Source organism: Prinia subflava, chromosome 10 (assembly GCF_021018805.1).
Source record: "Prinia subflava isolate CZ2003 ecotype Zambia chromosome 10, Cam_Psub_1.2, whole genome shotgun sequence".
In the NCBI taxonomy this organism is placed as follows: Eukaryota; Metazoa; Chordata; class Aves; order Passeriformes; family Cisticolidae; genus Prinia; species Prinia subflava.
Genome location: NC_086256.1, coordinates 30,276,310 through 30,298,834, shown reverse-complemented (window position 1 = coordinate 30,298,834; position 22,525 = coordinate 30,276,310). Strand labels below are relative to the sequence as shown.

The 22,525-nt window shown below is 62.0% G+C and overlaps 1 protein-coding gene across 1 annotated transcript; it reads right to left on the bottom strand.

Annotated features, from left to right (window-relative positions):
- Positions 1-4,149: 4,149 nt before the first annotated feature.
- On the bottom strand, positions 4,150-18,494 carry CRIP2 (cysteine rich protein 2). Its single transcript, XM_063406743.1, has 8 exons — positions 18,336-18,494; positions 9,096-9,190; positions 7,178-7,235; positions 6,592-6,732; positions 6,344-6,412; positions 5,737-5,831; positions 5,406-5,463; positions 4,150-5,264 (listed from the first exon to the last, which is right to left on the bottom strand). The coding sequence occupies exons 1-8, from the start codon at positions 18,376-18,378 to the stop codon at positions 5,197-5,199; spliced, it is 627 nt and encodes a 208-aa protein (XP_063262813.1). The 5' UTR covers positions 18,379-18,494; the 3' UTR covers positions 4,150-5,196.
- Positions 18,495-22,525: the final 4,031 nt, after the last annotated feature.

Sequence of the window (22,525 nt, the reverse complement as noted above, 5' to 3'; positions counted from 1 at the left end):
CCCTTGTCAGGCCAGCTCCCACCCTCAGAGGCAGGGTGTGAATTATCAGCACAGGGTTAATGTTACACTGCACGGGCAATAACAAATACCGAGCCGCGGGCCAGCTCCCGGCTCAGCTCGGATGGAGCACACAGGGCTGCCCACGTGGGGACACAACAGGGACACTGCTGCGACTTCCATCCATGGGACAAAAGGGTGTGGCAGCCCTTGTCTGACTTTCCAACCCCATGTGGAAAATCTCCTTCAATTCCACCCAGGCTCCTCCCTGAGTACAGTCTGGCCAAAGCCTCTGCTGCCATCTGCTCTTTTCTGCAAGCTTTCCATTAGTGGCAGCCCAAGGAAACCTCCTGGCTAAATCCTGTTGGGGAGGATTTGGTACATTTTCCTGGCACTGCCTGGCTGTTTCTGTTGTGGCTATCGAATGGAGCCAGGAGTGTCAAGCAAGCAGAGTCTGCTGCTTTGGAAAGCTGCCCAGTGTCCAGGAGGCGTTGCCTCTGCCTGCCAGGGAGATGCACATGGGGGCTGGCAGGGACTGTGGGCACTACTCAGGGGCTACTCACAGGGGATCTGTGCCAGGGATCACCTCCCCAGCCTGCCTGGCAGCACTGTTTGCCCTGGGCTGGCTCCAGGCTGTTGATGCCACACCTTTTATTCCTGGTTAAAAATTCACTGGAGGTGAGACAAAGGGGTGCAGAAGTGTTTGCTCTTCCTGTGAGCATGTTGCTCAGCGTGGTCATGCTGTGGCAGTGGAGCAGGAAGGTGAAAAGGATGTGACTGCTGTGCTCTGACATCCCCAGGCAGCACAGAGGGCCAGGGCAGAGCTGGAGAAAGGAGGAGAGGAGGAGTCACAGGTTTGCATGGCCATTAGCAGCCTGCACACTTCCATCCAATCTCGGCACAGGTATTTCTCCCCCAGCAGCCTGCCCCAGGGCACTCCAGGAGCCCCTTGAGCTTCCCGGGATGGTTCCCAGCTGCTCACCCTACCTGAAAACCTACAGGCTGGTGCAGAGCTGCACCTGCATCCTGGGGTGGTGGATGTCCCCAGGCAGCAACACTAGTGAGGAGGAGGCAGCACCACCCTCACCAGTGTCACAGCCAGAGCCGCACCAGCAGCTCTCCCTGTGTGACACCCCAGGGCAGGGGTGACACTGGCAGGGATCGGATTTACAGCCCAAATCCTCTTCCTCTGCTTACTTTTGTGCCATTCCTTCTTCATCCCTGCCTGCTCTCTGACACCCTCTCCAGTAGTTACACCCACTTCTTTAACCTCCCACTGGGACCAAGCCAAAGCTCAGCCAGGCCAGGAAGAGCCCCTCTGCTGACTCCAGGGAGCAGCTGAGCCAGCTCTTGGCCCTTGTGGAAACAAGCTCAGCCTACTGGGTCACTTTTAATATCCCATCTTAAATCACATCTTCCAGCACCTCATCTCTTTTGGCTCCTGTTTACTGACTTTCCAGCAAATGCTTTAAATCTGTCTGGCTTCCCTGCCCAGCTGTGCTGCTCTGGCCTCCAGCACCCCCGAGCCATCCTGCCCTGCCATCTCCCTGCATTTCAGGACCCCTCCACACCATGATGGTCACATCTCCCCTCCCTGCATGGACTGGCTCAGATGTACCCCGGGCTGCCCTCATCATTTCTACCCCTACCAACTCCTTTCCTGGTGTTTTCCATGTGTGCAGCACGCTGTGCCTCTCTAGGAGCAGCCTTTGTGCACTCTCCACCCCTTTTCTGGGTCATGAAGGACGGCACAAGCTGTGCAGCCCCATTTCTGGTGGCACGGGTGCCTTCAGCCTTCTGTTGAGAAGCACCACTAGGTGACAATCCTGCTCCTCCTGCAGCCTGGGCACACCCAGGCTGGCACCCATCACCCAGCCTGTCCTCAGAAGAGTTTGGCCAGCTGGTGAGTTCTCTGCTGAGCTGTGATGGCTCCCAGGAAACCTGGGAGCCAGCAAGTGAAATAGCCCAGGACAAATTCACAGGGCTTGGGGGATTTCCAAGCAAAGCTGCATCCACTTTTTTCTCTATTTTCATCTGTACCCTGGAAAGTACGTCTGTAATCACCAGGGCCCTCCAACATTTTTATCCCACTAGCAAGTCCAGACTGAAAAAAAATTAAAATATTTGACATCCCTGAGGGGAAAGATGTTTTCCAAGCCTCAAGTAAAGGAGCACTTTCAGCTCACATAGGCCTCCCAAAAATAAATACAAAATGCACCAAGGATTAGAGGCCAGAGCTGCCTTCCCTGCTTGAGCAAAGTGCCACTCTGCTGTGTCTGTGCCCTGGTCCCCACACTGACCCACGAGCACAGGGACAGCCCTGACCCCTCAGCACACACAGATAATCCCATACAGGACCCCAAAGCCCCCTTACAGCCTTCAGGTTCCTGCTCTTAACACCCACCCTGTGGGCACCTGCTGTACCTGGGGGACACTTTGTGTCACGAGAGGTGCCAGTCCCTCCACCTGCCTGAGGGTGGGGGGACATTGCCCACCAGAGCCAGAGCAGCCAGGCTGTGCCCTTTGGCACAGCAGGATGCTGTGATGTTTGCAGGCTTCCCAGCACTCCCTGGTGCAGCAGAGCTGAATTTTGTCTATTTTTAATTTAATTGCATTCCTTCAGCAAAACCCTCATGGGGGAAAGAAAATGTAAGGATTAAAAAAAAAAAAAAAATAGAAGAAAAAGAAAGAAGGAAAGAAAGGAAGGGAGAGAAAGGAATTGAGGAGAAAGCCAGCCCATGGTGGGATCCTGCTGGCTGAGCCTGGCTGGTGCACAGGATGGGGCCAGGTAGGTGCTGGGGAGGAAAATCAGCCCGTGCAGGCCATCAGGGAAGCTCCCTGCTGCAGGGCATTGCCACAGGCCAGCAGAGAGGCTGGCATATTAAGCTCGTTAATTAAGGATGGGCAGTAAGAGTTGCAAGGGGAGGTGTATTCGTGCCAAGGGCATTGCTGGCAGCTACACTGTGCCCGGATGAGCGGCTGGAACCCCCCACCTCGGCACCGCTGCTGCTGCACGGGGCAAACTTGGCAAATTTGGGCCCGTGAGGGCGCAGCTGAGGGTCAGGGAGGAGCCGGCAGAGCGCACTGCTCTGATTTACCGCGCAGCCCTGTCCCCAGAGCACCGCGGGGTCACGTCTCCATGGACACCCCGCCAAAACACGAACACGCTGAGCGCATTCCCCCACCCGGGAGCCGCGCTGCCGAGCCCTGTGTGCCTGGGAAAAGGCTTCGTGCTCTGGGATCGCTGCCAGGAGGGAGGAACCGCGGCCCTGCAGGCTGCCTGAGCCGCCAGTGCCGCTGCGGCCGTGGGCTCCTGCTGTGCCCAGCTGTGCCCGCTGCATCCCCAGCTGGGCCCGGCCAGGAGCACGGCCAGGGGCTGTGGCCGCCCACCGGCCCCTTCTCCTGCACGGCAGGAGCATTGCCGGGGCTGGGGCTGGGTCCAACGCAGCGCGGGGGCCACCAGGGCTCTGTTTTCCCTGCAGACGGGGCCAGAGGGATGCCTGGGTCCCCAGGGGGGCACGGCCAGCAGGCAGCCCAGCAGGGTTCGTGCAGGAACGTGACAGGAGGGACGGGCCCGAGCAGCAGTTCCCAGAGCCGCTGTTTGCCTTGGCAGCCCAGAGCTCCTGCCTCACTCTGCGAATGCCCGGCTCTGAGGGGAAATAGCTGCATGTCTAAAACCAGGCCTGGCAGCAAGGCCGGGGTCTGGCTGGGCACAGCGCAGCTCCCAGGACTGCACTCCTGCCCCGCTGCTGCCAGGCTGAGCTTTCCCAACCACAGCCCCACTCATGCACTGGGCCTGCTCAGCAAACCCAGGCTGGGGGAAACAACAGCACCTGCTCTTGAACTTTTTCTCCACTATTTTCCCACTCCCCAAAGCTGGGAAGGACCCGACCCATCCCATCCCATCCTATGCCATGCCATCCCATCTGCAGGGCCAGCACAGCTTCCTACAAACCTGTTGTGCTCACAGCACAGTGAACAGCTCCTCAGGGGGAGCTGGGGCTCAGCTGAAGCTGCTCAGCCAGGCCCCAGGAAGAGCCAGCTGGGATAGGACCACAGCAGCAGGGTCCCACCTTGTCATGGGACCCGCGGGATGCTGCGTGGTGTGCGGAGCTTCCCACACCTCCACCCGGATCTGAGCTGCACAACACATCTCTCAAAACCTTTATTGTCAGCAAGTAACAAAAGTCAGCCCTGCAGCAGCACAGGGAGCCTGAGGAGAGGGGGTGCTGGCACCCAGGGCTCACTGCCCCAGTGGATGCCCTGCCCCAGCCCTCTCCCTGTTCTCCTGGGCAGCAGCAGGGCTGGGAGTGCACGGGGGGATGGGTGAGATGGGGGCACGTGTCATTCTCCAAAGCAAGGAGCACATTTACAACTGCTTATAAATAAACAACAATGATGAGAAACCTCTGTCTCTGGGAAGCAGGGGGAGGTCCTACTGCCCAGGCCACCAGCCCAATGCGCTCTGTCCTCCAAAGGTGGGGAGAGGAGAGCCCTCTCCACCAGGGCTGCAGCTGCCAGGTCCCCCCTGGCACAGGCTGTGCCTCCAGGGGGATCAGGCTGGGGGTCACCAACCTAAACCAGCCCGCAGAGTAGGCTGGGCCACCTGCCTGGGTGCACCTACAGGGATTCAAAGACAGGGAGGTGCCAGACCTAACAGTGAACAGGGCCAGCTGTGGCACCCAGGGACAGTGAGAGCCAGGGCATGGGGCCTGGAAAGGGCCAGGAGAGGGGCAGTGCTGCCAGGTGTCACACATCTCCAGCAGCTGGTGAGGAAGAGGGCTGGGCACCCTCACCCCAGCCCCAAGCACTGAGGGACAGCATAGAGCACTCTCCCCTGGTGGAACTCCTGACACCACCTTCTCCCATCCTCACGCCCTTGGGTGCCACCCGCCATCCCCGGCACACAGAGACACCCCACACCTGCCCTGCTGCCTCCCATGCTCAGGGGGCTGGTGGGAGGGCTGGGGAGGGCAGAGCACATTGGGAACCACCAGAGATACCTTCTACCTTTGCCTTAAAACACTGAAGCATATATTAGAGACTAATAACCCAGGGGCAGGGCTGCCCTGCCCAGAGTAGAGACAGCAGAGAGGGCACAGCTCTGTGGCCAGCCTAGTGAGGGTCTGCTCAGGCTGGGAGCAGGAGGTTAGTACAGGAGGGGCACAGAGCGTGCGGGCAGGTGGGCAGGGACGCTGTCTAGGGCTGGTTCTTCGCCTCGGGGTCTTTGTCGTAGATGTAGCTTCCCACAGCTCCGGTGTTGACACCTACACGGGGCAAGAAACAGGAGGGTGAGGACATGGGCGGGTAGCTGGCATGCTCCAGGGAGGCATCCCCTCTGGGTGGTGGCAGGAGCTCTGAGAGTGGCCGCCCACACAGGGCCCACCCCATGTGCCCCAGGCACTCACCCTTGGGCCCGAAGAGGATCCCGTAGCAGGGCTTGTGGCAGTACGGCTGTCCATCGTGCTGGGCGGGGCAGAGAGAAAAACCTGTCACCTGGGCTGGGGCCAGGGAAAATCCAGCGCCCAAGACATGCCCACCTGCCTGGCTGGGCACCTCTCTTGCTCTTCCCCTGCAGACACCCCAAGAACCCCAGCACTTCCCCAGGCTGAGGGGCTACTCCTCCCAGCCCTGCCCTCCTGCAGAGGCAGTGGGTACCATCAGGACGGCCTGGGACATCTCAGCCCCACTGGATCCCCAGGTGTGCAGGCCAGGCTTCTGAGGCTGGCACACCCTTACCTCGGCATGGCCCCCCGGGGTCAGCGTCTTGCTGCAGCGCTCACAGCGTAGGCAGGGACGGTGCCAGTCCTTCCCCAGAGAAGTCACCTTCTCAGCTGGAGTGGGACAAGTAGGGAGGGTCACACCAGCCCCCTGCAACATACTGAAGGGGAGCATTCCCCACAGGGATATCACAAAATCCCAGGAGAGGATCTCAGGATCTCAGCATCTCCAGCCTCCCACATCCCTCCCACCCCTCTGGTGCCTCGCAGGTGACACAGGATGGCTGAGGACAGCCATTACCCCGATGGAGGTGACAGCATGGGACACAATGCAGATAAAGCCCTGCAGCCAAGAGTGTATCCAAGAGGACGCTCCCCTGCAGGCCTCTCAGGCACATCCCCCTGTACCCACAACCCCCTCTCTGATCCAAACCCTGCTCCCAACCTCTCTGCATTGCCCCGGGGTTCCTGCACAGAGCCCAGCCCCACGGGGCCACTCCACCCTGTGGACAATGCCACCCTGTGGGCCATGCCACCCTATGGGGCCATGTCACCCTGTGGACCATGTCACCCCATGGGGCCATGTCACCTCGAGGCAAGCACACACTGCCTGCTCGCCTCCTTACCAAAGTAGACTCTCTTGCCACACCGTGGGCACATGTTGGGCTCCCCGGTGAAGGTGGTGACACTGGAGGCTGGAAGAGAAGAGGACATGTGCCTGGGAAGTGGGGGGACATCTCAGCCAGGACACACCAGGGTGGGGTGGACCCCACACACCAACCCTGCAGCCCACACCGTCACCAAACACGTTGGCTCTGCACTGGCTTCCCAGCACGGCAAAGGGCCAGGCTGCCTGTGCTGCCCTGCCCCTCACCTTTGCTGGGTCCCTTGGGAGGTGCAGCATTCACCTTCCTCTCCTCCACCTTCACCGGGTGCTCGATGGGTCCTGGAGCAGTCTGCCCCTCGATCTGCGGCTTGTCGTAGATGTAGGACCCGGCACCACCGATGTTCACCCCTGCAGAGGGTCACACAGGCTGCAGTGGCCTGGGGTCTCCATCACCCCCCAGCCCCCTGTCCCTCCTCCCCCAGCCCTGCTGAACCAGGGGCCACTGCTGCATTTCAGCCTTGGCTTGCTTTCTCCTGACCCAGGCTTTCTCCAGCCACATCTGGGAAAGGAGAGTAACTCCACCTTCTGTCTGAATGTGAATTTGTTTTTTAAAATATTTTTTTTAAAAAAGGGCAGCTGTCAGAAGAGATTCCTCCCTCCCTCCTTCCCTCCAGCAGCTCTTCTCTCCCTCTGCACAAGCAGACAACAGCCTGGGACTGCAATTTGCTGGCTTGATGCTCAGCCCATGCTAGCCTGGCGTATGGGGTGTTGTGAGGCCACCAGTGGGGATGAGGGGCCCGGCCCCTCCTGCAGCCCCGAGCACAGCACCACAGGCATGGGGACACAGACGTACCTTTGGGGCCGAACAGTGTGGCGTAACAGGGCTTGTGGCAGAAGGGCTTCCCATCGTGCTGGGGAGAGAGGCAGCGTTAGGATGCGGAGCAGTGACCACAGCTCCCTCAGGACCACCTCCATCCTCTGCTGCCCAGGGGCCACCATGCCTACACCCTCAAATGCACCCGGTTTGAGGTCTGCAGCATCAGCCTGACCCGACCTGAGCACTTGGGGGTTTCGCCTGCATCAGCCCCTCGAGCTGTTGTGCCCAGGTAGTGCCCTGGGGCTGGAGCAGCAGCGGCCACGGCAGCCCAGCCATGGGCAGTGCCGTGCCCCGGCCCAGCCGTGTGGCACCAGCCCAGCCTGGCAAGGCCTCACCCACTCAGCATCCTGTGCACAGCCAGGCCGCTCTCAGGTGCCCGGAGCACTGTGGGGGCTCTGAGCTTCGCTCTCCCCTCGCCTTGGCCCAAGATCAGAGGCTCCGCACGGGCACTGGTCCCAGCCCAGCTGCTCTGGACCCCGCTATCGTCTGGGGCCCTTATCACAGGAAGGCAAGAGGCAGGCGATAAGCCCCGGAACTCCCCACAGCCCTTTTTCATGGGCCAGCTGGAACCCAGTCCAAGAGAAAAGAAAGAGTGTTTGTGCCTGGAGCAGGGGGCCAGCAGGACTGCCACACACACTGCCTGGGTAGAAAACCCCCTGGGAGCCCATGCTGAGGCAGGATCCCACCCCATTGCCTGCTTGGCCCCACTCAGCATCTCAGCCCTGCTTCTGCTCCGTGCTCCTGCCTCCCATCCTTCTGCTGCAAGGCAAGGGCTCCTTGCCCACGAGGGGCAGGGTGGCAGCTGGGCAGGGGTGCCGTGCCAAAGGCGAGGGCTGGGACAGCCGGGGGTAAGGCTGGGGGAGTGGGAAGGCTGTGGGCTGCCCAAAGGCAGCTGCAAAATATTGCAAGGCATAAATATGAGCGTGCTCACAGCGTTACCATGCCAGAGAGGAGGGTAAACATTAAACTGGTCTCTCCATGACACCTTTCCAACCTAGCCTCCTCAAAAGGAGGGAGAAAATGCAGGGAAGGGCACAGTCAGTGGGGCTTGGCTGCCTTCCCCTATGGGAACAGAATCCAACCTTATATGGAGAAGCAGCAAATCTTCTGGGCTTAAATTGACCTGGAGCAGAGATCCACCTCACTGGCAGGACAGGCCCTGCTTCCCCCACGGGCTGGGGCCACCAGCATGGCTGTCCCTGCTGCTCCCAGCTGTGCTGCCTGCTAGAGCCGAGCTAAGGAGCTGGTGACACTGTGGAATGACACGTGCTGTGCAAACCCAGGGCACCGGGTGTCACTCAGGGACACTGCACAGGAAAAACACAGTTGCCCCTAAGCCTGAGCAGCTGCATCCACCAGCATGGCGCCTTCACACTTCCAAGTGCTGGGGAGTGGCAGTGGCATCCCACTCCAGCACAAGCTCCCGGGCACAGAGAGCACCAGTGCCCGGGCACAGAGCTCTCGTTGCCGTGGCAACCCAGGCATTCCCAGTTCTTGGTGTTTTTACGCACAGGTCACTGCAGGCTCTCAGCACACTCCTCTCCGAAGCCTGTGCAATGCCCAAACAAGTCTGCCCAGCGCATGGAGCTTCAAGATCTTACTGGGGCTTGCCAAGCCCCACCGCAGCTGCCTGGGAGCCCAGGGTGACAGAGCAGGGACACCACACGTGGTGCCAGCACCACTCTGTGGCCTGCCCAGGGCTGTGCACAAAAGCACTTGGAGCTGCAGCAGCAGCGTCTGCAGCCACAGTGTGTTCTCCTGGGCTTGCAAGCCACAGGGACAGCGCCTCCACAGGGCATCAGGCATCTGCCCCAGCCCTGTTCTTGGGATCCCCGTCCCACCAACCCCCCTGCACCAGCACAGCTCCCACCCTGCCCGCCCTGGCAGCTCTTACCTCAGCGTGCCCACCCGGGGTCAGGGTCTTGTTGCAGCGCTCACACTTGAGGCAGAACTTGTGCCAGTCCTTGCCCAGGGAAGACACCTTCTCGGCTGCAGGGGACACGAGAGAGGGGTGAGCCACTGCTGAAGCCCCTGGGGAAGCCAGGCTGTGGGAACCACGGGAGGCTGCACTGGAGAGGGGCTGCACTCACTCAGGAAGGGCTGCTCACACCCAGCACGTCAGCCACACTGTAGGAAACAGGAGCCCAGGGCCCCTGCAGCCCTGTGGGACCTGGGCACAAAGCCCCCTGGTCTCTGACCCCTCACAGCACTGCACCAGCTATTAAGGAGGTTAACCCTATCCCAGCTGAAAGGCCACCACCCAGCTGCCACCCCACAGCCGCGCTTTCCCATGCACCAGTCCAGCAACGGTAGCGTTTTCTTCCCTACTCCCGTGTCTATTTTTACCCATTGCCATGTTACCCCGAGTGACTTCACTCCCATTCAAATATTTGGCGTTTCCATGCCCACCCCGCCCGCGCAGTCACACTCCCCCCACGCACACCCAGCCTCTCCCGCGGGAGCCTCAGCCGCAGCTCCAGAGATGCTCCCAGGAGGAGGGGATGACAGACGGCCTCCACTGTCACCCAGCAGGGACATTTGGCCCTGGAAAACACCTGTCCCACTCGCCCCCGGCCCGGGAATGGGCAGGACGTGCGGATGGGTGCACAGCCACAGGCCTTGTGTGGCCACAAACCTGCAGAGCAACTCGCTGAACTGAAAGCAGTGTCAGAGCACCAGTGGGCAAATTCAGGGGAAGCAAATGCTTCGAGACTGCTTGTATGAATACAAATACAATCCTTCCATCTGGCCCAGAGCTGTAGGTCCCCAGAGCACCCTGGGAGGCAGCACAGGCTGCCAGTGCTCCTCTTGCACCCCCAACCTTGCACCATCCCTTCTCCCTCCCAGCTCCTGGGCAGCCACAGGATTCCTGCTGGCCCTCCCTCTGTCCTGCACATGTGCAGAGACAGCTGGAAAACAGCGTGAGCCCGTTAAAGCCACCGTAAAACTAAATCAGGAGAGCCAAATAAAATATTTAACAAGCAAATAAAAGTGCAACCGGAGCCGGCCCCGCTCCGTGAGAAGACCTCCTCCGTGATGTCGGGTTTCCCCCGAGGACCTCAGCAAATGTCACCTGTCTGCATCCAGTCAAGATGGGGGTCAAGAGCTCCCCCAAGGGCAGGTCCTGCCTTCTAGAGCCACCCTCCTCCCAAGGCAAACAGCTGCATCCGGGGCATGCCACAAGGCCAAGATAAGCTGAAACGATGGCATCATCACCCAAAAATTCCATCGCAGTGCAAAGCAGGGTGGCCAGTGGTGGGAGGGGCAGTGTGGCAGAGCCATTGCACCAGGGTGAACAGGAGACTCCTGGGAGTATCCCCAAGCAAGCTCATGGACTTCTGGAACTCACATCAGTTGGGAGAAACTCCAAACCCACCTCCTGCTGATGGCACACAGGCTGTAGAGCCAAACCCAGGCAAGAGCAGACAGCAGGGCGAAGGGATGCCACCCACAGCCAGGGGTCTGTGCCTGCCAGCCCGAAGCTGCCAGGGCTAATCCCTGCTGGCTCCAAACCCAGGGGCTCAGGAGGGCTCATGTCTCCCCAGCCCCTCACAGAAGGTGGCACACGAGGAAGGGGCCAGGGCCAGAGCTGCCCTCCTTTTCCTCTGCAGCCCTCATCTCTCTCTGGGAGCAGAGAACAAGCCGCAGGGTGAACAGCCCCCAGGCCCCCCACACCTCGGGGATACCCCAAAAGCAAGGGGAATACGGAGGTCCCAGCACCCCACTGTCCCTGGGCCATTGCAGGAGCCCTGCATCCTCCCAGCCCTGCCCGCAGGAGCGCGTTCCTCCCCGGGGTGACCAGGGAGGGAAGCGGAGCGTGATGGGCTGAAAGCCGAGCCAGCGGCTCGGGGCCAAAGAACCGCTCGGCTTTGTCACGGTGGATGCACACACGGCCAGGCCAGGCTGAGCTCCGGCTGCGTCAGCCCAGCTCCCCCCGCCCGAGCCGGCGCCGTCACGGCCGCGGGGACAGAGCAAGGAGGAAGCTCCCGGCGGATGTTTTCCAGAGGCCATGGCAATGATAGCTGGCCGCAGCCCCCACGCAGCTCCCTCCTGCTCCCGCAACACAAAATGCTCCCCCAGTGAAGCCCCCTCCAATAATATTTCAGCAGATGGAAATCCTTGCTCCTCCCTGATGGATGCACCCTCCTGCCAATGCATGCCTGAGCCACGCAGAGCAGGAGGGATCTCGGTGGCAGGCACGACCCGTGGCAGGGGATGGGACAGGGGGGAGGGGGCGGCCCGGAGCACAGGGACAGCCCGGGAGCCGCGGGGACTGCCCTCGCCTGCAGAAGGAAATGCCGCCCAGAGGCTGGTCCGGCATCCTCTGGCTGCAAACGAGGATTCCCGGGGGACGCACCCGGGAGCGGCACAGCCGGGATGGCTTTCCAGAAGGCATTGTTCGCACCGAGCGGAGGAAGCGGCTTGGAGCCACCCCAGCCCATTTCCAGGGCAGCAGCCCGCGGCCACACCATCCCGTAAATCACTGCGGAGGGAAGGGACCGGCGCTCACATTTCCTGTCGCTCGGCCGCAGCTGCTCCGCTATTGCATCAGCTCCAGAGGAAAAGGCTCTGGCCGCATCCTCCTGCTGCGGGGGGAGCCCCGCTGCTCGCCCCAGCAACCCCGGGGGTCACCGAGCGTGGGCACGGAGGAGCAGCCCGGGGCGGGCAGTGCGGGGCTGTGGCCGGCTCTGAGCAGGGGGAGGGGGTGGCACAGGGCAGCCGTGTCACAGCACCCGCCCCTGCCACCGCAGGCCGTGCCCCTGCTCTCACATCACAGCAGGGCACGTCCGCTCTGGCCCCCGAATGCCACCTTACACACTCAGCCCCGGAGCCAGCCGAATTTAAACCAGCTGTGCAGCACCCCCGGGAGGGGCAGGCCTAAGGGTGCTTGACTGCAGGAATTCGGCCTCTGCCACATGCGTGTGTCACTGGGGGGGTTACCAGCCACAGGGCTGTGTTACCCACACTGCCGTGGGTGGGGGTGGGCAGGGAGTGCCCATGGATGATAAACTTCTCCCCTGGGAAAACATCCCCAAGGAGAGGTGGAGGCACAGCCGGGTACACGTCTGGCTGCAGGACGCAGCTGAGGGGTGGATTTGCTCTGTGCAGGGGATGCAGCCCACACTGCCGAGGGACACCAGAGGCCAGGAGCAGGCAAAAAGCCGAGGGGGCTGTCAAGGCAGACTGATCTCACTGCTCCAGAGCAGCCCCGCCCCAGAGACAAGGCGGCACAGCCCTTAATTACCCGCCGTGCCCAGACAAGGCAGCTGGCACAGGCCAGAGATGGGCGCATTTTCTCAGGATGGGAAGAGAGCATCTCTCCTCCCAGTTTCTGTGCCAGCCCCGGGCCCTCGCACAGGTATTTCCACAGCCTGACGTCAGTGCTGCTCCCGGGCGGAGGCTTGTTCAGCAGCAGGGACCGTAGCTGCAGCTGTGTCCCTTCAAAGGGCTGGGCTGTGCCCCATCCATCCTACCACGGCCCCGGGAGGGCACAGGGAAGGGCTGGCAAAGCCTAGGCTGGCAGTAAGGATGCCAAATCCCCACAGGGATCCAGCGACAGGCATCCCTGGCAGAGAGGGATGCTGTCAGACTGACTGTAGATGCACTTCAAAGCAGTTGCAGACACAAAGGAATGAAGAAAGAAAAGTGCAAGGAAAGGAGCCTGGCTGGAAACAAAGCCAAGAGCCATGAGCCAGCAGCCTCATCCCTTCCCCATGTCCTCACAAAGTGGCCAGGAAAAGGTGGAAGGACAGGTTGAGGATTTCTTGCCCTTGCCATATCCCAGCCTCACTGCCCTGCCCAGTGCCTGCTCTGCCTTCCCGTGCCCCCATCCCCACCCCTGCCCTCCTCAGGCACGGCGGGGCAGCTCCTCTCCCCCATCCCACAGCCGGTGCTGACGGTTACACCGCACCCTGAGCTGTGGCCAAACATATATTTAGCTTCCCTGCAGCAAGGCAAGGCAGCCCTCCAGCCTGCTGGGCTCCCTCCAAGTGTGCAACAAAGCCAGCTCAGTGCGGCCTTCCCGCAGAGCACAGCTGGGGGAAACAGGGAATATCCCGGGGGGCTCCCACTCCCAGCCAAGAGGAGAGACAAGGGATCTGAGCCCCTGCATACCGGGCCACTCGGGTGCAAGAGAAGGATGTTTGATTTCTAGCCACAGCCCTGATGTACAGCACTGCTCCTGTGACCCTGCTGCTTCCCACCTCTCCTCTGACACAGCCTCACCTACTCTCTGACCAGGAGCCTCCAATCTCCCTCTCTGGTTTGCAGGGCCAGCAGCCTCCAGCGAGTCCCTCACCATTTTCCACAGGGGTTCCATCTGAATGGGATGCATTTGAGGTTGGGCAGCTCAGCCGTGTCTGTGCTGGGAGAGGAACAGCAGTGCTCCCAGCCAGGTCCTGGGTTCAGCCAGGGCTGAGCCCAAGGAATTCAGCTGCTTTCCAGCTGCACAGCAGCCCTGCATGTGAGGCATGGCAGGCAGGACCCTGGGGGGTGCAGGGGATGCAGCCCACACTGCCAAGGGACACCACCAGAAAAATCAAAGGCCCCCCTGCAGCCTCCCCTCGCCCACCACACAGCTGGGGGCAGAGCGGCCAGTGAGAGCCGGGCACAGGCAGGCACACACACAGACCACTCCCTGGGGGGTTGCTGGTTCAGAGCACACTGTTCCTTCCCTCTGCACACTGAGATGTCATCTCTGGCAGGCAGTGCTGGGAGAATAAGACAGTTTCCTGGCCCGTTTCGGCAAGAGCAGGATTCTGGGACACGCCAGAGCAGCCAAGCTTGTCAAAGTGCCTCTCCTGCCCCGTGGCTCCTCACCTCCCCACCCTGCTGGCCCCCCACAGCTCCAAGCAGGGTTCAGCCCAGGGCTGAGGATGCTCAGGGTCTCCCTTGGGGCTGCAGCACTGGTGCTCCCCACCAGCAAGTGCTCAGCAGGACGGTGGGACAGCTCTCTCCATCTCATGCCAGGACCTATCTCCACCATCACCTCCCTGGTAGCGGCAGGGCCCCTGGCAGGAGCAATGGGCACCACCATCCCACCACAGCCAGAAGTGGCACCACGGCTCACGCTCCAGGCTCTGCATTTGATTGCAACACTGTGGTGACAGATTTTCCATCACTTCTTGCTTGGGCATTCCTGCTCCGCCTTTCCTTGCCTTTTCTTCCCAGTCCCATCACCTCACCTCTGCCCAACCCTGTGCTCCTACCAGGGACTTGTGAGGGAGGATGGGAACATGAGGATCTCTGTCTGCCTAGAAGCTGGGACACGGGTGGAGGACTCTATAATCCGGACACCAAACTGAGTCACCCAGGGCTGGCCCTGGGTTTGCAGAAGGCTGCCTGCCAGCTCCAAGCCTCCAGCACCCAGAGCCCCAGGAGCAGCACCACACTGTCAGGAGTCCCAGCAAAGCCCAGGACACAAGAGCAAGGGGACTCTGCCCTCACACCACCCTGTTCCACACTCCTACAGATCATTTTTTTGCTTTTTTCCTGAGCGAAAAGCTGATGCTAATTGGCCTGTTCTTCAGCTTCCCACAGAGGCATCCCTCCCCCCGGCAGGGCTCTGCGCGGGGAGCAGGGAAGTGGAGCATCCTTAGTTACCGTTCTGCAAGGTCCACTCGCACTCCCAGACCTGGGAGGAGGCCGTTCCCAAGGAGCCCAGCCCGCTCCATGCTGGAGGGCCAGGGCTGTGCCAGCACTGCACCGGCTGCACCTGAAGAGCCACTTCCCTTGTTAGGGACGGCTGTAATGGAAATCAAGCCCTCCTGCCTCTCCTGCCCCACTGTCTGCCTGCCTGAAGCCAAGGACAGCAGTTACTTATTAATTGCAGGGTGGCTTCTGCAGCTTGAGTTTCGCCGGGCTGACCCGGCGGTGCCATGCTCTGCAGGGAGAGCACCCCACACCTGGCTGCACCCCCTGTCCTGCTGCCCCCAGCCTGGCCACAGGGTCAGGCATCTGCTGCAGGCCCCTGGCAGCACGCTGGCCTTGGGCCCTGCTGGCTTCCTGCTGGATGTGTCCGTGTCCTCACTCCCGCTCTGGAATTCCAGCGGCAAACCGACCCTGAAGAGCAGCTTTAAGCCTGGGGAGCTGCTGAGTGACTCCCACCTACTTTCACGATGCCCCTTTCCAAACAAGTAGAGCACCCCACCAGCCCTCACAGCCCCCAGCACGTGCAGCGAGCTCCTCAAAAGCCAGCCCGCCTCACGTGTGCTTGCTGCATCCCTGGGGCTTGTGCCTGCCTCGTGCTCGGGATGGGAAAACAGGAAACTCCCTGCTGCCACAATCCCCCGCTGTTCTGGGAAGAAAGGACGGGAGGCGGAAAGGCTTGGCCAGGGCTCCTCCCGGTGACCCTGCAAAACTCATTTAAGGCTTAGCAATGTGAAAGGGAGCTGGGGAAATGTGTGGCTATTTGGCTGCAGGAGCTTCTGGTCCCTCCGGAGCTTCCTGCCAGAAGTGATAACCTAAAGCCAAGCCCGAGCCCGGCCTGCTGGCACCTGCCAGAGTGGGATGGGAGCTGGCCCTGCACCCACCGGCTGCTCTCCAGTTAAACATTCACTTCATCCAGGCAGCCTCCCAAAGCAGGAAAGTTAGCCCCAACCGTTCCTGGAAACAATGTCACAGACCTCAACGTCCTCTAAAAAAAAAAAAAAAAAAAGCGCCAAAACCCTATTTTTATATTTCCCTGTGCTTTTTAAAGGAAAAAAGCTCATTCTGTAGCTCAGGAAACGCCCACATCCTCCTGACTGCGCAGGGAGGAGCCCACTGGATTTTTCCAGGGAGCATGAAGCAACAGGCATGCTGGAAATGAGTTTTCCATCGGTACCCGGGAGTGCGGGCGCTCCGCACGGCGCGGGGCCGGCAGCAGGAGCCGCCGGCGTTCCTCACTCATGACCCGCGGCTGCAATCCCAGGCATTCGGGCAGCCCGAGCTGCCAGCGCTCATTCAGCACGGGCAGGGAGGCTCCCGAACAAGCGGGCCTTTATGAATCACCTCCCCGCTAAGCTTCGGGCCGGCCCAGGAATTCAGGAGCGACACCAGAGCCCGGGCGCGGAGCTCCCGTCCCTTCCCACCAAAGCACGCGGCCCACCGGGAGGAAAGCCCGGGAGCCGCATCCCGGAAAGACGGCTGAGAATTTGAGTGGAGCTTTTATGCATCGAATAAACGGACTCGAGTTTACTCTTCCAGAGCCTGGGCGGTTCCTCAAGGAAAACCTCAAGGCATCAACAGGGACATGCTCCAGCCTATCTCAGCTCCGAGCACAGAGAAGTTTTTTGGCTTGCTCCCGTTTCAGCTTACCAGCACCCCCTCTCCCCAAGCCTCTCTCAGGGGCAGCATTCCCTGCGGGAAGGTGTGGGATGGGGGCTGGCACTGCCCCGCTGCCAGGCACCTGCCTCCTCCCTACCTGTGGGGCTGGGTGTCCCCACACGGGGCAGGGACAGGGAGCCACGGAGCCGCAGAGATCGGGACAGGGACCCTGCACCTACGGAAACCCTCCCGGGGAGAGGGCGGACACGCAGCTGGAGCAGGGGTACGGCCCTGTTCCCGCCCAGGCCACATCCTCAGGAGACCCACAAGGACGTGGGGAGAGAAAAGGAGCACGGACAATGCTGGGGGCTGGTGCTTCTCCTCCCGGCACAGCCTGGCCTCCTCCTTCGGCAGGGCAGGGGTCCCTGGGCCCGGCCCTGACCCCCCACGCAGGACAGGCTCATCCCTGGAGCCAGAGGAGCAACTCTGCCCCCGGGTCAGTGCCCAGCTGGCTGGGTAGGCACTATTTTCTGCTTAAAAAGGAAAAGATTCACACAAAGAAAGACATCCAAGGGGCCAAGCCCTTCCCACCCACACACAAATAGGTTTATTTAAAGGAGGAAGACAGCAAATTCCTATTTCCCTGTGTTTACTTGGAGATGGCCGGAAAAGAATGAAAGCACCAATGCCTCCGATGCTCAAACATCATCGGGACCGTTTGGTATTTCTCCACCAAACAAACACACCGAGGCAACAGGGGCTGGACCCTGGAGCAGCAGGGGGAGGTGGGCAGGGAGGGCTGCAGGGAGGCAGCGCCAGCCCAGCTGGACCCCGTGGCCAGCAGGACCCCGGAGGCAGCTCGGGCTGGAGTTCTGGACCCATCCCAGAGCCATCCTGAGTGCCAAAGGTGCTCGCCCAGGGCGCCAGGTCACTGCCGGGGGTCTCCGGGCTGGGGCAGCGCCTTGGGGAGCGTCTCGGGGGCACCAAGACAGAGGATCAGGGCTGGTCCCAGCTCCCGGCGAGCCGGGGGGAGGCGCCCAGCCAGCGCTGCCTGACAGGAGACACGCCAGCCCCGGCTCCCAGAGACCCTGACCAGCCACAACCCCGAGCAGGGCCCTTGGAGACCTGCAGGGACTCACTGCTGCCCTAACCCAGCCCAGGCTTGCTGAGATGGACCTCCGAGCCCAGGAGCTGCCTTTGAAAAAGTTCCGTAGAACCCCAAACCCCTCATTAGCTCTTCCAGCTGGGAACAACCCGCTGGGAGCTGGCTGCGAGGCGAGACGGGGAGAGCTGAAAGGCACACCTGGGGCCAGGTTTGCAGGGAACCAAAGAAACCGGCTGGGAGAAGGTTTTGTTTGCACCTGCCACTGCCGACTTCCCCGGCCCAAGAGATCCTCCGAATCTCGGAGCCCCCATCCCAGCACTGGCCGTGTCGGCTGGGCCCGAACCAGCAGCTACCTGGGGACAGGAGCCACTGCCAGCACCCCAGGTGTGGGCACGCACCCCTGCCGGGGCTCCTCACCGCCTGCTTCCCCTCCTCAGCCCAGCGAGCCCGGGATCACCCACACCCTCTGCCTCCCCTGTCCCAGGGCCGCCGGCGGCAGCGCCCGGCACAGCCCGGGGTGCGGGGCAGGGCGGAGGGGCCGCGGGGGAGAAGGAGCCGCTGCCGGGCGCGTCTCCGGGAGAGCCCCGCGGGGGCAGCGGGGGAGCGGACACGGGGCGAAACATCCCGGGGGGGGGAAAGGGGAGGCGGGGATGCACCGGGGCTCAGGGAAGGGGAAGGCGGGGATGAGCGCCGGCTCTGGGCTGGGGGACCTGTTAGGGATCCCGAGGATGCGTCTCGGCGCGGGGAAGGGGATGCGGGGCCGGGCCCCGAGGATGCGCTCACCGAAGTACACGGTCTTGTCGCACTTGGGGCACTTGGATGCCATGGCGGGAGAGCGAAGCCGAGCCGAGCCGTGCCGTGCCGAGCCGTGCTGTGATGTGCCGCGCCGTGCTCCCCGCTCCGCCCGGCCCCCGCCCACCGCCGCCCGGGGGGAGCCGGGGCGGGGCTGCCCGCCGAGCGATCGCCGGGCTCGGTACGGCTCGGTACGGCCCGGCTCAAGCCCAGCGCAGCAGGTGCCCGGGCCTGGCGGCGGAGAGAGCAGCCCCTGTCCTGTCTCCCATCCCCAAAGACCAAAGTCGGGACACGAGTGCTCCCGACTTCCCTTGCCTGGGAAAAAACCTCCATAATAAACAGGTTGTAGTTGAGCGACGCGACTTGTGGGCTTTTACCGGCCCCAAAGGCACCGGCCGGGAGCCTCCCCGGCTGAGTGTGGCCGGCAGCCGCCCCCGGAACGTGAGTGGAGGGTGGCGGTCCCGGGCAGTCGCCGCAGAGGGGCTGGGGCATCTCCCATCCCCCGCAGCCGTCCCCGCCCCAGCCCCGCTCGCTGCCCGGCTCCAGCGCCCGCATCCCCCGGCTCCCGGCGCCATTCCGCTCCGTTGCCATGGAAACTCCCATCTCAAAACCCCTCCGGCTGCAAAGGGATGCTCAGGGAGCCGTGAAGGCGCGGCGAGGACACTCGAGGAGCCGGGATGCCGTGGCGAGGCGGGGGAGCCCCTCTGTGCCCGGGTCGTGCCCCGCGGCGGGGCTGTGTAGGCGCAGGGCCGGGGGTGACAGCGGTGGGGACAGGGGGACAGGGCCCGTGGCCGGGGAGCTGCGGCCCTGCACCGCCGTGTTGGTAAACAGGACATCTGCCGCTCCGCAAGCGCAGCTTTGCATTATTCATCAGCCGGCAGCCTGGCTCTGCTCCGCCGCCATTGTCACGGAATTCTTTCTCTGCCGGCAGCTGGTGCAGCTGCCAAGCGCCCGCCCGGCCCTGGGAAGGGAACCCGAGGCTCCGGGATGGGACAGAGTGACCCTGCCGGGGCTACGAGGGGGGAGGGGCCGGGGGTGCCCGACAGCGGGCCCCTCCATCGCCCCTGCACCCCGCTGGGTGAGAAGGCCCAGGCACCCCTGTCACTCGTGGCCAGCTGCTGTCACAACAATGTGTGGCTTTGTGGCCGGCGGGGTCCCTGCGCGGGGGCAGGTGGCAGCGCTGCCTGCAGGGCGCCCCAGCCCCACTCTGCCCCGGGAGGGGCTCAGCCCCACCGTGGAGCCAGTGTGTCCCAGCCCAGGCCTGCAGGCACCAGGACAGGGCAGGAGCTGGGGTTTTGTGGAGCTTTTGATTTCCAGAAGGGCAGCTGCCTGCTCCAGCACAGTCCCACAGCACTCCTGTGGGTCCCTCTGTGGCACTCGGTGTGTCTGCAGCCCTGACGCACCCCATGGCAGCAGGCAGGTGCCAGCACTGCGTCCCTGTGCCTGCAGCAGCTCTCGTCTCATGCACCGAGGGGACATCCTGAAAAGGGTCTCCTGTCTAAATCCTCCACATCCCTCGTTCTGAGGCAGCCTCAGCTGGTGCTCCAGCCCTGGGGGCTGAGGGGTGCAAGAGGAGGAGGAAGAAGGAGGAAGATTCACCCAACCGCCTTTTGGAGAGGCCACAGGAGAAAGCCTGGGCTCTGCCAGGCTGCAGAACCAGCACCCAGAAGGTGTTGGCCAAGGGCTTTTTACACATAGAGCTGGGGGGAATTAAGACAAATCACCTAAAGGTGTGAATCCCTGCCCACAAATGCGCTAAATCCCAAGCGGATATGCTGGTTCAGGAGCAAAGTGGCTTTAGCTGGTCGTGTCTTAATCTTCCCCGATTTAGGCTCCAGCTCCTGCACGGAGGGCAGGGATGTCCTGGCACCTCGGGGACAGGTGACTCAAGGCTGAGCAAGAGGGGGTGGCCGAGCTTCTGTGGGGACAGCATGGCCAGTGCCAGGCAGGGGACAGCCTGCTGCCAAGGGGACGCAGGATACGGGCAGGGGGTTGGTGGCAGTGAGGAGCACCCCTGACCCTGCTGTGCCTCTCCCCAGACAGCACATTGAGGATTTTCACTGAAGGATGCATTTTCCATCAGAAGTTTGAGGGCCCCATCCGTGCCCAAGGGCTGAGCTGGAGTTTCCCTGGCACGGGTGACAAAGGCGCCTTTCAGCGGCCAGGGAGGTCTCTGGCACGGGCCATGCCCCCTGCAGCAGTGCCCGGGGGTGTCCCGGGGCGCCGGCCCCGCCAGCCGCGGGATTTCCTGAGCTGCTGAGGGCGGCACAGGGCCCTGGGGCACTGCACTGCTCGGGCCGTGTCCGCAGTTACCCCCTCCGGGGGTGTGGGGGCTTTTTTCCGAGAGAAAGCGGGGGCTAAGAGCCCAGCCACTTCCCTCGGGGATGCTGCGTGGGGCGGAGCAGGAGCCACATCCCTGCAGATCCCCGTTTCGCCTGGAGCGGACACTGAAGCAAGCCCGCATCCTAAAGCCGCTGCCTGCAGCCCTTCCCCGCAGGGGCTGCGAGGCACCGCGGCTGTTTCGCCGAGCGTGCCGGGCTGGCCCCGGCCCCGGAGCAGGGATTGCCTGCACCGAGAGCCCGCAAAGGTGCGAGGCTGGGACCTCTGCCTAGGGCAGGTCAACCAGAGAGCTTTGCACAGAGATTAAGGGAAAGTGAGGAATAAATAAGGAATCACTCCCTTCAGGCTGCCTCTCCTTTGGCTCACCTCTCTCCCCCTCCCCGGGCCGACTCCCCTCAGCTCTTTTTTCTTCGTTCAGATACAAATACCACAAAAACTCATGGACCCAGATGGAGCTGCTCCTAAGGGGAGCTGGGGCTGGAAGGGCTTCCTCTGCTCTCATGTTTTCTGGCACCTAGGATCTCTTGGATTTGTTACAGGGCATGAGGAGGCTGGGGGCAGGGGGAGGTGGAAATAAAAAAGGAAAAGCCCCTGCTGCTGGCCTGGTGTGCCCAAAGATCAGCGATCCCTGTGTGGCCTGCAGACCCTTGGCTGGTGCACAGCGTGCAGCCACATGCCCAGGGCCCTCTGTCCCTCATGACAAGGTCACCTCAGGATGACACACTGCAGCTTTCTCTTTTTTCACCCCTGAAACTCCTGTGTCCCAGGCACAGCCCACAGCCAGGAGCTGGTGGTTAAGAATGGCTGCTGCCACTGCCCACTGGCACCCTGGCTATAACCAGTTTTACCTCAGATCCTTGCATTAGGCAGGGGTTCCATGGAAAAAGTGGTTGGGCTTCCCTTCATGGCCTGGGAGCAGTTCCCTGTGATGGGATGCAACAGAAAGAGCCTTTCACGAAACCTGGAAAAACACTTTATTTCTTATTTCATTTACTCTCCACAGCCCCCCTGGATGTGCAATGCCTGCCAGCATGGATCTGGCAGTCCTACACGGCGAGCAGGGCAGCACCCTGCCTGGAACAGGGGAAATCTGTCCCCGAGCACAAGGAGCCCGGGGCTGGCGGCGGTGGGGAGGCAGCCACACGGACAGGGACAGCCCACGGGGACAGGGACAGCCCACGCACGGTGGGCACCCAGCCTTGCTGCCGAAGGATCAGGGCACAGCTCGGGAAGGGAGCACGGAGCTGAGGAAGGATTAGCAAGAGACGGGAAGATGGAGGAGCGGAGGACGGGCGTGCCAAGGGCTGGCAGGGGCTGGGGCTTGTCAGGCAGCACATGCCACTGACCAGGGCTCGGCACGTCAGCGCCCGGCCCCGGCCCCGGCAGCTCCAACCATCCACTTGTCGCTTTCTCCTTTAAAAGGCATCCGAGCCCCTGCCGTTATCAGACAGGGCCGATAGCGCCGTCACGCCTGAGATAAACACATTTACAGATATCCCCCTTGTCCTTGCCATCTGGAATGGATGTCCCCATTGTCCCTGCGACCGCTTCCTGAGGGGCCGTGGCTGCCAGCCCGGTGAGGATCCCTGGAGGCTGCACGCAGGTGCCCAGGATGCAGACTCGGTGTGAACCCCGCAGGGCAGGCTGGATGCCTCCGTGCAGCGGGACTGCAGTGCCTGAAAAGCAGTGCTCCAACAAAAACAAGGCAGGAACCAGCTGGAGAGACCTGAGCACAGCACTCAAACCCATGGCAGAGCCATGGGGGGACTGCCGAGGGTGGCCAGGGGTGGGGGTAGCTGGCAGCAGTGGTGCTTCCCCAGGCTTGCCAGGGAAAGAAAGAG

Excerpts from the sequence above, each read along its gene's own strand:
- CRIP2 (XM_063406743.1), bottom strand. The coding sequence starts at position 18,378 with ATGGCATCCAAGTGCCCCAAGTGCGACAAGACCGTGTACTTCG. Across the intron at positions 6,413-6,591 it reads TCCCAAGGGACCCAGCAAAG|CCTCCAGTGTCACCACCTTC; the intron begins GTGAGGGGCAGG and ends CTTCTCTTCCAG. Across the intron at positions 5,265-5,405 it reads GATCCTCTTCGGGCCCAAGG|GTGTCAACACCGGAGCTGTG; the intron begins GTGAGTGCCTGG and ends TGCCCCGTGTAG.